The following is a 16175-nucleotide window of genomic DNA, read 5'->3' on the forward strand; positions in this document are numbered from 1 at the left end:
AGGTGGCCAGGGAGTGGCGAATGCTAATTTGTCAGGTGGGAGGTGAAATCATAGGGGGTTGAAGTGGGCTCTTGCTGTCTTCTGTTCCTGAGTGGGATTGCAGAACTGGTTGAGCCAGATTATGGTCTGAGTGGCGCCAGTTCGTGCATCGGAATGCGCGGTCTGAAAAGCATCTCCAGCACCAATCTTAGGTTTTACAATAGTGATGTTATCCCTGAGAGCAATTGGGAAGGTTAGGAATCTTGTAGCCTCTGGCTGCAAGACTCCTAAATCATAATTTCTAATCTTGTGGCTAATTTGTTAGTTCTACAAGGGCAGACTGATCCCCAGGCAAGAATGAGGTTTCTTTTGGGAAAGGGCTGTTACAATCTTTGTTTCAAAGTGAAACTAGAAATTAAATTCCTCCTGTAGTTAGTTCGGTCTTAGCCCAGGAATGAACAAGGGCAGCTCGGAAGTGAGAAACGTGGAGTCATTTAGGTCAGATCCCTTTCACTGTCGTAACTTTCTCACTGTTAGGATTTTTGCAAAGGCAGTTTCGTGAACGTACACAGACAGGCCCTTGCTATTAGCCTTATTTTTTAGATAAGGATATCCAGGCGATGAGGAAGTTTTACTTCTGGGAACAGCCTGGATACGAAACCATCACACGTCAGTGTCTTTTGGACATTTTCTCGTCAGTACAGCCCTGTTGAATGTTCTCACGATGGGGAGGTACGTGCTTAAAATGCGGGGAAGGTGCTTTTATTTCACCCCTGGTGAAACTAGGCGAGCTAATTTTTTTAAAGACGATTTTTGGCTCCCTTGAACCGCCGGCCTGGACTACGTTTCCCAGCAGGCCGTGCTCAAGACTACGGGTGCCTGCAGGAGGTCAGCGTCGTTGGCGGCGGCGCAGGCGCGGTGCGGGCGGCGGACGAGCGGGCGCTTCGCGGTTTGAATGGCTGCGGGCCCGGGCCCTCACCTCACCTGAGGTCCGGCTGCCCAGGGGTGCGCTATGCCGTCGGGAGGTGACCAGTCGCCACCGCCCCCGCCTCCCCCTCCGGCGGCGGCAGCCTCGGATGAGGAGGAGGAGGACGACGGCGAGGCGGCAGACGCCGCGCCGCCTGCCGAGTCGCCCACCCCACAGATCCAGCAGCGGTTCGACGAGCTGTGCAGCCGCCTCAACATGGACGAGGCGGCGCGGGCCGAGGCCTGGGACAGCTACCGCAGCATGAGCGAGAGCTACACGCTGGAGGTGCGCTTGCGGGCGGAGGGGCGCTTCCGGCCTAGTTGGCGTGAACCGATGCCTTCCGAGCCGCGTCGCGCGCCCAGAGAGACCCTCGGGCGGGTTGCGAGCTCCCAGCCCCGAGACGAGTGGGGACTCCCTCTGCGCTATTCCGAGGCTGTTAGCCGCTCCGAGGGCTGACCCGCTCTCGCCGCGCTTCCCTGCGGCTTCCGAATGGGGAACGCGTCTTTCCCTGAAGAAGCACAGCGAGGCTGAGATCACGCTGGGGTCCCGTTTAGGAAAATGGGTGTGCGTGGCCCATCTGACCCCCCGCCCGCCTTGTTAGTAGAATGAACTAGTGTCGTTGTCAAGACCACACGGAGAAGGGGAGGGGACTTGCCCTTATTTGCACCGCGATTAACCGGGTTGTGGCACCTGGGTCTCCAACCGTCTCCGTCTGTTCGCTTCCCCCTGTTAACCAAATTGCCTTTCCCAGGCGTTGCAGGCTTTTGAGTCTTCGGGCTGATGCGTTTTGGGCTGTGTTTACGTCTGTGTAAACAAATTGAGACTCATTTTCCCCGAGGCCAGATGAAATGAGCCCTCCGCCGACCCGGATATAGATACATGTCACCATTTGTCACTAGGGTCCGGACTGTGGCTACCTCGAGGGCTTTTTGGTCACCCCGGGCATTGCACAGGACTCCTGTTGTTGTCGCGATCCGGGTGTGTTAGGTCGCAGCCTTCGGACAGGGCTTGCAGATGAGAAAAATGGCCATTCTAGCCAGTGAGTGTCAGCTTTGTAGGCACCTCCCCTTCATGGGCCAATGGGAAGTGACACGGAAGTACGGATTGTTTATCAGCTGTTTGACTGTGTGTGTGGCATTTAAACCTGAGGCCATTTGATTCTCAAGTAGTTTTATAATTAGTTTGTAGAAAGAGTAGGGCAAATAGGTCCAGGATGCAAAGCCTAACCAAGGTATTATTTAAATATGATGTTTTTGGCTATGTGTACTGATGAGTGAGGTTATTTTTAATTTGTATTTGCATTAATAGAATTTTAGTTCAATTACTAGTTCCCTCTTTGAATTGTTAGGTCTGCAGAAGAAAGATAGTGTATGGTGGCTTTAGAACCCGACAGACCTGGGTGACTGAACAATTTACTTAACCGCTGGAAAAGTTCAGTATGGTGATCTCTAAACTGGAGATATTTGTGTTTACCTCACAGACCTGTTCTGAAGATTAAATAAGGCAATAATGTAGTTTCTGGCACATAAAGCACCCATATGGACAGTGCTTTCAAGTTTACTAAGCTCTTTGTATATTTACATGATCTGGCTGAGTAAGCTATGTTCCTATTCCATCTCTCGGTGCCTTTCTGTAGTCTGGCAAAGAGAAAGACTGGTTGGCTTTTTTTGTTGTTTTTTGTTTTTTGGGTTTTTTTGGTAAATGGCCTTAAAGGCTTCTAAACAAGCTCTTATTTTACCCTCAGGATAATCCTGTAAATTAGATAGAACAAGCGTTATCACCATTTAGTTGAGGTGTTTCAACTCATAGCGGTTAAGTTGTATGAAGTCTAGTGATAACATGAGCAAGTATCACGTAATAACTGGTTAGTAAATTATTTTTGAAAACACGTTTGATTACTCAATTATTTTGATTACTGAGATTTTAGTTTCAGCTTCTTAGCCCAGTTTTTTCAGTAAATGATTTACTCAGTAAAATATTCATCAAATATTTCTTGAGCACCTATTACTTGCTACACACTGTTCTAGGTGCTGGATATAGAGCAGCAAACCTGCTCTTGTGGGGCTTACAGTGAGGTACGCTGTGAGAATGTGGGATGTCATTCTCATGGGAGTGTAAGGGAAAATAAAGCTCTTATGATATTTAATACAGAATACTGGTTATGGAATTTTAACTTGATTTCTTGTATTTTCTGTGCATTTTTAACCTGTAACTCATTCTTACAGTCCTCAGCCAAGAAAATGCAGCCTCTGAGACTGTTAAGTAATTTCCCCACTGTGTTATAGCTACTGTGTGGCAGAGCCGGAATTTGAAACCAGATCTGTTTGACCCTATAAGATACGGCCATGAGATGTTAATTTTGAGGATAACTATTTTTTAGTATTATGGAATTTTTCAACATTTATTTTTTAGGACCAAAGGTAAACTAGGCACAGAGTCTACTCTTTGCATAAATTATTTAAAAGAGCTTCGCGCTCCATTTTGTCATCTAAGCACTGTAAAATTCTCACAAGACTAATTCTTCTTTTTAGGAATGATATAGTTGTAAACTTTTTTTTTCTTTTTTTTTTCTCCCTCCACCATCCAAGTAGTTGTGAATTTTCTAGAGCTGAAATAGAACATTATAGATTATCTTTTAAACCCTTTATTGAAGCACAGGATAATGCTGTGACTGACTTAACTTTATACTTTCTAAGAGATCTTGATAGAGTAGAGAAATGCAGTAGTTATGCATCTAAATTTGCTTTTACATCATAAATCAAGAATATTATGAAACCATCTCCCAGAGACATATGTAATACACAAATCTTGGCTGGTTTTTTTTTTTTTTTTTTTTTTTTTTGAGACGGAGTCTCGCTCTGTCGCCCAGGCTGGAGTGCAGTGGCGCAATCTCGGCTCACTGCAAGCTCCGCCTCCCGGGTTCACGCCATTCTCCTGCCTCAGCCTCTCCGAGTAGCTTTGACTACAGGCGCCCTTTTGTATTTTATAAAAGGGGTTTCACCTGGCCGACTCTGACCTTGTGATCCCCCCGCCTCGAAATTCTGGATTACAACTAGAACATCTATGCTATTGATACCTATAAGTGGGTTTGTAAGACAGTCTATGTGTAAATGTGAAAAATGAAGAATTTCCAGTTCTTCTCATTTTCATTTAGACCAGTAATGAATACAGTGAAGCTAAAGGACATCTTCCATCCTTCCTCGCTTTTATAGGGAGAGGAAAGTTGTATCACTTCTTGAATAAAAAGAATTGTGATGATGATCTTTTACAATGCCTTAAAAATTATTATTTTAGAATGATAATCTGGTAGTGGATCCACAATAGTCTCATTTGGTTATACAAACAAATTTTATGTATTCATGTATGTGTTTTGATTAGGTATAAAATTAGTGACTGAATATCCATTCAAGCTTAATTTTGTATTTCTATCACTTTTCTAGATTTTGAGCAAGATTAAAAATATAAACAATAGGCCAGGCGCGGGGGCTCAAGCCTGTAATCCCAGCACTTTGGGAGGCCTAGGTGGGCGGGTCACAAGGTCAGGAGATCGAGACCATCCTGGCTAACACATTGAAACCCAGTCTGTACTAAAAATACAAAAAATTAGCCGAGCATGGTGGTGGGCGCCTGTAGTCCCAGCTACTCAGGAGGCTGAGGCAGGAGAATGGGGTGAACCTGGGAGGCAGAGCTTGGAGTGAGCTGAGATAGAGCCACTGCACTCCAGCCTGGGTGACAGAGTGAGACTCCATCTCAAAAAAAAAATTAAAAAAAAAAAACAACAATAATATTGTTTTCATTACTATGGCTATATAACAAATTGCCTTAAAACTTAGGGGCAGAAAACAATTTGTTTTGGTCACAGGTTCTGTGAGTAAGGAATTCAGGCCAGGGACAGTGTGGATGTCATGTTTCTGCATCAAAATGACTGGTACCTCACCTGGAATACTTGAGCAACTAGATACTGGCACAGCTGGAGCTCGTTGGGCATCTCTGTATGTTTGTTCCATGTGGTCTCACCAGCATGGTGATCCAGGGTAGCTGAATTCTTACATGTTGGTTCGGGACTCCCAAGGCACATGTCCTAAGAGAGAGAACCAAGTGGAATCTATACTGCCTTGTATAATCTTTTAGAATTACATAGTTTCACTTCTACCTCTGCAATTATTGATAGAGACAGTTAATCAATGTGAGGGAACGCAGACCCTTGCCTAGGTCCAAGGTGAGGGAACCCTCTCTACCTCTCAGTGGAATAATGTCAATGTCACATTATAAGAAGAGCCTACGGGGCTGGGTACAGTGCCTCACACCTGTAATCCCAGCACTTTCGAAGGCCAAGGCGGATGGATCACTTGAGGCCAGGAGTTCAAGACTAGCCTGGGCAACATGACAAAACCCTGTCTCTACAAAAAAATACAAAAATTAGCCAGGTGTGGTGGCGCGGGTCTATAGTCCCAGCTACTTGGGAGGCTGAGGTAGGAGGAGTGCTTGAACCTGGGAGGTGGAGGTTGCAGTGAGCCAAGATTGTGCCACTGCACTCCAGCCTGGGTGACAGAGCAAGACTCCATCTCAAAAAAAAAAAAAAAAAAAAAGAGCGTATGACATAGGGTCATCATTGAAAATAAGTTTCCCACAAAAATATAAACAACACTTTCAATTTAAACATACTTTTAAAAATACTGAAATATATATATGTAGCTTATTAACTAAAAATCAATTTTCTCTTTTACAGGGAAATGATCTTCATTGGTTAGCATGTGCCTTATATGTGGCTTGCAGAAAATCTGTTCCAACTGTAAGCAAAGGGACAGCGGAAGGAAACTATGTATCTTTAACTAGAATCCTGAAATGTTCAGAGCAGAGGTAACTATGTTAGAGTTTGAGAAGTAGAGTATGGCTAATGTAAGCTCATAAATCATAGTGATAGTAAGAATTATCTCTGTTTATCGTTTTCTGAGCATTTGTACCTGTGGACTGGTGAAATTAGATGCTAAAACTAGCATCTAATGATTTTCCTTTCTTTATAGCACAGTTAATATCCATTATATTTTACTTCTTTGGTGAAAATACTTAAATTTTAATGTTTTAGGCACTTGTATGGCAGAATTTATTTTTAAAGGTTAGGACATTGTGTAATATTGGGAGAAATGAAGGATACTGAGAAACTTTAGGAGATACTCCAAGTTGAAAAGGTAAATAAAATATTATTTGCTATTATACTTAGAAATATGTGCACAGGATTTGTGGTCTTAGTATAAATGGAACATGTAAGTATTTCTCAGTTTCCTGTTTGGAGGATAAATGACATGATTATAATCCATTTTAGAAAGGGTCAAATATGTTTAAGAGACAGAAATTGCTTTATCTGTTGTGTAATTAAATTGATTACATTTATTTTTTGTGCCTTTTAGGTGAATTTTCTTACATGGCTTATTAAAGATAAGTGGAAAAATGATGTTTAGCATTTTGGGGGAAATTACCACTGTCAAAATTTATGGAGTTAATGGCTAAAAAAATCACTTACTAAATAAAAAAATTAACTGGGTGTGGTTGTGCATACCTGCAGGCCTAGCTACTTGGGAGGCTGAGATGGAGGATCACTTGAGCCCTGAATGATGGAGCAGCACTGCACTCCAGCCTGGGCGACAGAGCAAGACCTTGTCTCCAAAAAAAAAAAAAAAAAAGAAGGTTACTATTAAAATAATTAGCAGGCTGGGTGCGGTGGGTCACATCTGTAATCTCAGCACTTTTGGAGGCCGAGGTGTGTGGATCACTTGAGGTCAGGAATTGGAGGTCAGCCTGGCCAACATGGTGAAACCCCATCTCAACTAAAAATACAAAAATTAGCTGAGTGTGGTGGTGTGCGCCTGTAATCTTAGCTACTCAGGAAGCTGAGGCAGGAAAATCGCTTGAGCCCAGGAGGCAGAGGTTGCAGTGAGCACCGCTGCACTCCAGCCTGGGTGACAAGAGCGAGACTCCATCTCAAAATAAATAAATAAAATAAAATAATTCACAATGTCAAGTTTTAGCTGACATTGTGAATTTTAGTAATCTTTTTTTAACCTTTAACTCCATCCTGAGTTACATTGACCAAAGCATCAGTATCCAGGATTATATAAGGAACTACTAACAGGGTTAATAAAATGAATAAAGAATATGACCTCACAAAGGTTATAATTCACATAGCTAATAGATACAGGAAGAGATATTCAGTGTCACTAATAAAGACTTTCAAAGTAGAAAGATAACATTTCATTCTTTGTTTTTTGAGATGGAGTCTCACTCTTTCACCCAGGCTGGGGTGCGGGGCGTGATCTCAGCTCACTGCAGCCTCTGCCTTCCAGGTTCAAACGATTCTCCTGCTGTGGCCTCCCAAGTAGCTAGGATTACAGGTGTGCGCCACCACACCTGGCTAATATTTTGTATTTTTAGTAGAGACGGGGTTTCACCATGTTGGCCAGGCTGGTTTCCAACTCCCGACCTCAGGTGATTCACCCGCCTTGGACTCCCAAAGTGCTGGCATTACAGGTGTGAGCCACCGTGCCTGGCCAACATTTTATTCTTATTGAGAAAATTTGAAGTCTGGTATACCAAGTTTGGTCATTGTACAGGGAAACAGGAACTCTATTTTTTTTATTTTTCGGTTCTTTTTTTTTTTTTGGAGATGGAGTCTCACTCTGCTGCCCAGGCTGGAGTGCAGTAGCTCAGTCTGTACTCACTGAACCTCCACTTCCCAGGTTCAAGTGATTCTCATGCTTCAGCCTCCCGGAGTAGCTGGGATAAAGGCACATGCCAATATACCTGACTAATTTTTGTATTTTTTGTGGAGACTGGGTTTCACCATGTTGACCAGGCTAGTCTCGAACTCCTGACCTCAAGTGATCCACCTGCCTCGGTCTCCCAAAGTGCTGGGATTACAGGCATGAGCCACTGCACTCAGCCAGGAACTCTATATTGCTGGTGTACATTGGTGAGAGTCAAAATTGACACAACTACTTTACTAGGAAATTTGGTGGTATCTAGTAACATTGAAGGTGCACATTCTCTTACTCTACTTCTTGGAGTAGTCCCTGAAGAAACTCCTGCACACATGTATAAGGATGTTTTCATTACAACATTTTTTGTTATCATGGAATATTAGAAACAACCTAAATTTCCATTGGTTGGGGAGTGAATGCAAAAAGTCATTGTATGTTCATATGAAAGAATGTTTTTAGCAATTAAAATGAATATATCTTACATATCAACATTAATGTCAGAAACATTATTGAGTGTTAAAAAGCAAGTTGCAGAATACCACTGAAGTATGATACCATTTATATAAAATGTAAAAACACGTAATAAGTAATAAGATATGGCTTATTGTTTACACATACATTTGTATGTGTAGTAAGTGTGAAAACATAGGAAGGATTAAGACCAGCTTTGGAATGGTGTTTACCTTTAGGGTAGAAGGGTAAGGATGGGATTAGGGAGGAGTATAAAATGGGACTTTTGACTGTTTCTTTTTCTTTTTCTTTTTTTTTTTTTTTGAGACAGAGTCTTGCACTGTCACCAGGCTGGGGTGCAGTGGCGTGATCTCGGCTCACTGCAACCTCCGCCTCCCAGGTTTAAGGGATTTTCCTGCCTCAGCCTCCCGAGTAGCTGGGATTACAGGTGCCTGCCACCACGCCCGGCTAATTTTTTGTATTTTTAGTAGAGATCGGGTTTTACCATGTTGGCCAGGCTGGTTTCGAACTCCTGACCTTGTGAATCTCCCACCTCGGCCTCCCAAAGTGCTGGGATTACAGGCATGAGCCACTGTGCCTAGCCTTGACTGTTTCTATAGTGTTGCTAGTTTAAAAAAAAAAATCTGAAGTGGCAGGGGGAGGTGGCTTATACCTGTAATCGCAATGTTCTAGGAAGCCAAAGTAGGAGGATCACCCAAGCTCAGGAGTCTGCAATGAGCTGTGATCTTGCCACTGAACTCCAACGTGGGTGATAGAGCGAAACCCTATCTCTTACAAAAACAAAAACAAAAAACAAAAAGCAAAAATGACGAAATTTATTTAATGTGTTAACATTTAAAAAATCTGGCAGTGAACCAACGTGAATGTTGGCTAGGTTACTCTTGTTAATTTTGGTTTGTATTTTCAAATATTTCATAGTTAACAAATACTTTAGGTAACCTAAACAAAATGGATTAGAAGGATCAGAGGAATATACCAATCTGTAAGAAATTAAGCTAGTCAGAGACATGCCTTGTGATTTTATTTCACTGTCTAAAAGTAATATAATTTAATGAGATAACATTGATTTACTTTTGAATACTTACTTTTGTATACTTTACCCTTATGTTAATTATGAAATATCTTGTTTGTCTTTAATACCAGCTTAATCGAATTTTTTAATAAGATGAAGAAGTGGGAAGACATGGCAAATCTACCCCCACATTTCAGAGAACGTACTGAGAGATTAGAAAGAAACTTCACTGTTTCTGCTGTAATTTTTAAGAAATATGAACCCATTTTTCAGGACATCTTTAAATACCCTCAAGAGGAGCAACCTCGTCAGCAGCGAGGAAGGAAACAGCGGTAGGTTTTCATGTTGGTTCATCGGGAATACACATTAGTCTGTGCTGCAGTGTTGACATTTTGCTAGTTTTTTTTTCTAGTTTTAAAAAAGAAATAAGATTTAAAAAATCCTTTTCCCCAGTAGTTTTCTTTTAATGATGCTTTTTTTGCTTTTCATTGTGGGTTAGCCATGAAGAGTTTGGCTTTTTTCATACTGATAAATGTATACGGGTCTTTGTTTCTATAAACTTTCATTTTTCTTATTTTATTTTATTATTATTTTTTCCTCAATGATCCTTGTTCTGAAACCTTCCTTTTTCATTTAAGCAACAAAAAATGCCGACTGTACAAGTCAGACTTCAGGGATTTTCACCCTTTCGCTGCCTTGGAGATGTATCTATATCTGTGTCTAGATATATATATTTTTTATTGCTCAGGGGCCATGCTAATCAATGTATTGTTCCAATTTTAGTATATGTGCTGCTGAAGGGAGCACTGCCCTTGATATAGATCACTATATTAACCACTGTATTTTCTTTTTTTTTTTTTTTGAGACGGAGTCTCGCCCTGTCGCTCAGGCTGGAGTGCAGTGGTGCGATCTTGGCTCACTGCAAGCTCCGCCTCCCGGGTTCACGCCATTCTCCTGCTTCAGCCTCTCCGAGTAGCTGGGACTACAGGCGCCCGCCACCACGCCCGGCTAATTTTTTTTTTTTGTATTTTTAGTAGAGACGGGGTTTCACCGTGGTCTCGATCTCCTGACCTCGTGATCCGCCCACCTCGGCCTCCCAAAGTGCTGGGATTACAAGCGTGAGCCACCGCGCCCGGCCTAACCACTATATTTTCTACTAGTGATTGTATAGACTATTTTATGTCAAACTGAGTAATAAATAATCCCCTTGAAATGACTTCTCTATGTATTTTGATGTTTATAATGAATTAAGAATAGAGAGACTGGATTGGGAAAAGACAAGAGAACTGAAACTATTATGAATTTGTGCTTTCTGATCACTTCTGCAAAGTCTATAAGCATGCCGTGACTCAGTGTTTTCTACCTTTCCTGATAGATAAAGGCAGTTATGGAATACACATTTTCCTTCTTTATCATTGAAAGTTTTTTCATAAAGTAGAAATGAAAATTCTAACAATTAGAAAAGTGTTGACAAGAAAAGTAAAGGGAAAGGAGTTAAAATTATGTGGCTAGAATAATGTGTACTTCTCTTTAAATATAAAAGTTTTCCCAGACTGTGAAGGATGTTTACAGTAAGTGTAACCTTTTAAAAATAAAATGGGGGAATGACAAACCAGGAGGAAAAAAATTTAAAAAAGCTAGAACTATTTACATTTTAATATAGATGGTACCACTGATACAGAAGCATCTGGTCTAGCTCACTTACAGTTTTGGGGAATTGACTATTTAAAATGAAGTATTCTGAGCCAGGCGGGGTGGCTCACGCCTGTAATCCCAGCACTTTAGGAGGCCAAGGTGGGCGAATCACCTGAGGTCAGGGGCTCAAGACCAGCCTGGCCAACATGGCAAAACCCCATCTCTACTAAAAATACAAAAATTGGCTGTGCGTGGTGGTGCGTGCCTATAATCCCAGCTACTTGGGAGGCTGAGTCAGTAGAATCCCTTGAACCAAGAGGCAGAAGTTGCAGTGAGCCAAGATCGTACCATTGCACTCCAGCCTGGGTGACAAGAATGAAACTCCATCTCATAAATAAATAAATAAACAAATAAAAGGAGGTATTCTGGCTGGGTGCCTGTAATCCCAGCACTTTGGGAGGCCAGGGCGGGTGGATCACTTGAGGTCGGGAGTTCGAGACTAGCCTGGCCAACGTGGCGAAACCCCGTCTCTACTAAAAATACAAAAATTAGCAGGGTGTGGTGGTGGGTACCTGTAATCCCAGCTAATTGGGAGGGAGAGGTGGAAGAATCACTTGAACCTCGGAGTTGGAGGTTGCAGTGAGCTGAGATCACGCCACTGCACTCCAGCCTGGGCGATAGAGGGAGGCTCCATTTTAATAAATAAATAAATAAAATGACATATTCTCCTAGCACTTTGGGAGGCCGAGGCAGGTGGATTGCTTGAGGTCAGGAGTTCAAGACTAGCCTGGCCAATGTGGCAAAACTCCATCTCCACTAAAAATACAAAAATTAGGCAGGTATGGTGGTGTGCCTGTTGTCCCAGCTACTTGAGAGGCTGAGGCAGGTGAATCGCTTGAACCCAGGAGGCGGAGGTTTCAGTGAGCTGCGATCGCCCCACTGCACTCCAGCCTAGGTGACAGAGTGAGACTTCGTTTCCAAATAAATAAATAAAAAATGAAGTATTCTAAAGTTTGAATAGAAGCTTTGTATTGAGTCTGAATGAGGCCAATGTGATCATTTATGGGAAGATATCTTCTTTCTTTGGAGTATCTGGAAAATAATTTCAGATTGCACTTGTTTTGATATTTCTTAGGATGTATATACTACCTAATTCTAATTAAGAGAATTTTAAAAGGCCGTGTGCAGTGGCTCACACCTGATCCCAGCACTTTGTGAGGCTGAAGTGGACAGATCACTTGAGCCCAGGAGTTTGAGACCAGCCTGGACAGTATGGCGAAACTTCATCTCCACAAAAAATACAAAAATTAGCTTGGAGTGGTGGCACACACCTGTGGTCCCAGCTACTGGGGAGGCTGAGGTGGGAGGATCACTTGAGCCTGGGAGGTTGAGGCTACACTGAGCTGTGCTCATACCACTGTACTCCAGTTTGGGTGATAGAGCAAGACCTTGTCTCAAAAAAAAAAAACAAAAAAAGTAAATCACTTTATATTAGAGATTTTACATTTTTATCACTTTGTATACTTTCTATTAGCTTTTTCTGCTAACTAGTCATAATGTGTAGCACTTACTGAGCATTTACTTTGGGGCAGGGACTCTTTTAAGACTTCAGTATGTATTACTTCAGTTAATCCCTCTGACAACCTTGTGATACTCATACTGTTGTTACAGATAGAGAAAATAAGCCGCAGAGAGGTAAAGTAATTTGGCCAGGGTTGCACAACTAAGTGTGGAGCTCTTATTGAAACTGACTGCAGGAATGCATGTGCTTTACTGTGACTATATACTGCATCTCTCACACACTATTTGAAAATGTGTCACTATTTGTTTAGCACTTATCCACAGGAAATACTGTTAGCTATTACGTAGGACACAGGCATTTTTTAAAACACCAAACCCCACAGTCTCTGTCTTCTGAGAGCTTACAGTACAGTCAGCGAGATGAGGCAGGTATGAAGATTCCAGTGCATGCAATGCAGTGTGTTATAAAAGTCCCATGACTACCAGAGGGAATACAGATGTAAAACTTAGGAGGAAAAGAAATCACTCTGGATGAGCCAGTCAGGTAAGTTTACATGGAATAAGTAGAAATGGGTCTTGAAAGATGGGTACGATTTTGATAGGTGAATTTGAAGATACAGATAGCACCTTCTGTGTAGAGGAAACAAGAAAAGACACAAAAGCAGTAAAGCAAGAGGAAATGTGGGAGGTTGGTCAAGTTTTTTTTTCTAGAATTCTCAAGTTGTAGAGCCAGAATTAAGAGTAGCTTAAGTGTTAAGCTAAAAAAAGTTGAATTTTATTTTGGTAGGCAACCAAAACTAGAAATAGTTTATCATGCGCCTATGGTAGAGAGGCTACTTTTAAAAGCAGAACACTGACATTTAATCCTTGCCATGGACTGGTGAATTAAGTACAGTATTGTACCCAAGTAGAATAATCTTTTGACAGATGAAATGACTAAGGCCCAGGTGAGCAAGTGTACCCTAGCTAATGGCAGTGCTGGAACTAAATCTAATCTAATCTTCTCCACAGAATTTCGTTCTTCTGGGTACCTTGTTAGAATAAGGCTGTTGGGATGTGGAGACCACAGATTTCTTGTCTAAAAGTTGTCAGAGGTTTTGGTAGAAAAGCCAAGCTTAAAGCAGGTCTGAAACTTAAGCAGACAACTTGGCAATATACAACAGGTACTCTTAATGGATGGAAGTATAAGGAATTGTAAGAAGCTCATAATTTACATTAAAAAGGCCTTTTGTGATTTGATATAGTCTGGAATATCTTTAAGGAGGGAGGGAGGGATACAGGTCATTAGCTATGATAAAGGAGAAAAAAATGAGGACATATCTGACTGCATATAGTGGTCTTAAAGCAGCATAGCATTGCTATGTCATCAAAAGAGCTATTTTAATTCATTTTATTTTCTACCTCACCTATCTTGCCCTCAAAAAACTTTAAAAAATTCTTTAAGAATTTTCTTTTCTTTGAGATGGGCTCTTTCCCTGGATCCCAGCTATTTCCTACCAATATTTTGTTGAGGCAGAACATCCACGTTTTCCATGTGAAGCTGAATCTGATCTCTCTCCCTTTAACTGTGGGTTTTATTTTACACCTAATTTATAGTCATTTGGGATGTTCTTTTTCCGATTCTTCTGTTGTCTCATGACTTTTTTTTTCTTCCCCCAAAGGCGACAGCCCTGTACTGTGTCTGAAATTTTCCATTTTTGTTGGGTGCTTTTTATATATGCAAAAGGTAAGAAAATAGTAATATTTATTTAGATTTAATATATCTATTTACATTTTCAGGTATTTTGTCAACTTCTAATATGTATCAGGAAAAGATTTTCACTGAAAATTTTCTCAAGGGTTTTAATCCTAGATTCTTTTTTAAGTATTGCCTTTTCATCAAAGGATCTATTGGATTTCTTTATAATATCGAAATCTTCTCTTATTAAATGGAAAGTCCTTTAATTTTGTTGTATACAACATCTTTTCTACCCAAAGCTACTCTTTTAAATTATGAGCTGAAAACACATTATTCTGTATATGCTTGTATTGTGAACTCTGTTTTTCATGAGATGTCTCTTATTTAGTTGAGTGCAATTACTGATCAACCTCAGAACAGTTCAGATTTTTTTTTTTGTATCTTGTTCAGATAAGTATACTTAGTCAAATGCTTTTATATACTATTTATTTTCTTTCCCTTTTTTCTCGTCTCATTTAACCTACCCGAGGTCTGCATTCAGTGAAATACACATCTCTATTATTTTTTGTCCTTTTTGTATTTATTTATCTATTTTTTTTGAGATGGAGTCTTATTCTGTCTCCCAGAGTAGATTGCATGGCACAATCTCGGCTCACTGCAGCCTACACCTCCCAGGTTCAAGTAATTCTCCTGCCTCAGCCTCCCGAATAGCTGTGATTACAGGTGCCCACCACTGTGTCCAGCTAATTTTTGTGTTTTCAGTAGAGATAGGGTTTCGCCATGTTGGCCAGGCTGGTCTCGAACTCCTGACCACAGGTGATCTGCCCGCCCTGGCCTCCCAAAGTGCTGGGATTATAGGCATGAGCCACTGTGCCCAGTTCCTTTTTATATTTCTATGTAGAAATAATTCTTTAAAGTAGATAGGAAAGTGCAGTTATATTATTACATAGCTTTCTTCTGTATACTATGTGGAATGCCTTTGCCACTAAGATAGCTCAATAAAATGCAAAGTTAACAAAGAATCATAGAGCTGGAAGGAGTTTCATAAGTATAAGAGAGATTCTCATTATTAGATTAACTAGCTTAACTTACTTTATTTATTTATTTATTTATTTTTTATTTTTTATTTTTTTGAGACGGAGTCTCGCTCTGTCGCCCAGGTTGGAGTGCAGTGGCGCAATCTTGGCTCACTGCAAGCTCTGCCTCCCGGGTTCACACCATTCTCCTGCCTCAGCCTCTCCAAGTAGCTGGGACTACAGGCGCCCGCCACCACGCCTGGCTAATTTTTTGTATTTTTAGTAGAGACGGGGTTTCCCCATGGTCTCGATCTCCTGACCTCGTGATCCGCCTGCCTCGGCCTCCCAAAGTGCTGGGATTACAAGCGTGAGCCACCGCGCCCGGCCACTTTATTTTTTTTTGAGAGGGAGTCTCACTCTGTTGCCCAGGCTGGAGTGCAGTGGTGCGTTCTCGGCCCACTGCAACCTCTGCTGCCCGGGTTCAAGCAGTCTCCTGCCTCAGCCTCCCGAGTAGCTGGGATTACAGGTGCCTGCCACTGCGCCTGGCTAATTTTTTGTAGTTTTTAGTAGAGACGGAGTTTCACCATCTTGGCCAGGCTGGCCTTGAACTCCTGACCTCATGATCCACCCGCCTCGGCCTCCCAAAGTGCTGAGCTTACAGGCGTGAGCCATCGCACCCGGCCTAGCTTAACTCATTTACTTTATTTTTTATTTTTATTTTTGAGACAGGGTCTTGCTCTGTTGCCCGGGCTGGAGTGCAGTGGTATGATCTCTGCTCACTGCAACCTCCACCTCTTGTGTTCAAGTGATTCTTGTGGCTCAGCCTCTTGAGTAGCTGGGATTGCAGGCATGCACCATTATACCCAGCTAATTTTTGTATTTTTAGTAGAGTTGGGGTTTTGCCACGTTGGCCAGGGTGGTCTCGAACTCCTGACCTCAAGTGATCTGTCACCTCGGCCTCCCAAAGTGTTGGATTTACAGATGTGAGCCACCGTGCTCAGCCAGCTTAGTTACTTTAAAGATTAGGCAGCTGAGCCCAGAAACTAGCTACTGGGAACAAAGCTAAGATTTGAACTCAGATCTCCTGGTTCCTGGTTCTTAGTTTCATACTGGCTGTGAAGGCCTCTGGGAAGAATGTGTG

At 41.9% G+C, this 16175-nt stretch overlaps 1 protein-coding gene and 1 non-coding gene across 7 annotated transcripts in view; one reads left to right on the plus strand and one right to left on the minus strand.

The window, feature by feature from the left end:
• The first annotated feature begins 910 nt into the window (after nt 1–910).
• The window catches only part of RBL2 (RB transcriptional corepressor like 2), an 88858-nt gene continuing 73593 nt past the window's right edge, over nt 911–16175 (plus strand). For 5 of the 6 annotated variants that reach the window (XM_058440983.1, XM_058440984.1, XM_058440982.1 and 2 more), the window contains exons 1-4: nt 911–1231; nt 5676–5806; nt 9316–9516; nt 14002–14066. In XM_058440983.1, coding sequence (XP_058296966.1) covers nt 992–1231; nt 5676–5806; nt 9316–9516; nt 14002–14066 — 637 coding nt within the window. In that variant the 5' untranslated portion in view covers nt 911–991. Of the gene's footprint in view, nt 1232–1384; nt 1511–5675; nt 5807–9315; nt 9517–14001; nt 14067–16175 lie in introns of those variants that run through there. The other variant, XM_058440985.1, reaches the window with a different exon arrangement.
• Nucleotides 9887–9991, minus strand: LOC116472044 (U6 spliceosomal RNA). The gene has a single exon (XR_004248960.1). It is a non-coding gene; the product is annotated as a U6 spliceosomal RNA (small nuclear RNA).

This window comes from Hylobates moloch, unplaced genomic scaffold (genome assembly GCF_009828535.3).
Source record: "Hylobates moloch isolate HMO894 unplaced genomic scaffold, HMol_V3 SCAFFOLD_6, whole genome shotgun sequence".
Classification (NCBI taxonomy): Eukaryota; Metazoa; Chordata; class Mammalia; order Primates; family Hylobatidae; genus Hylobates; species Hylobates moloch.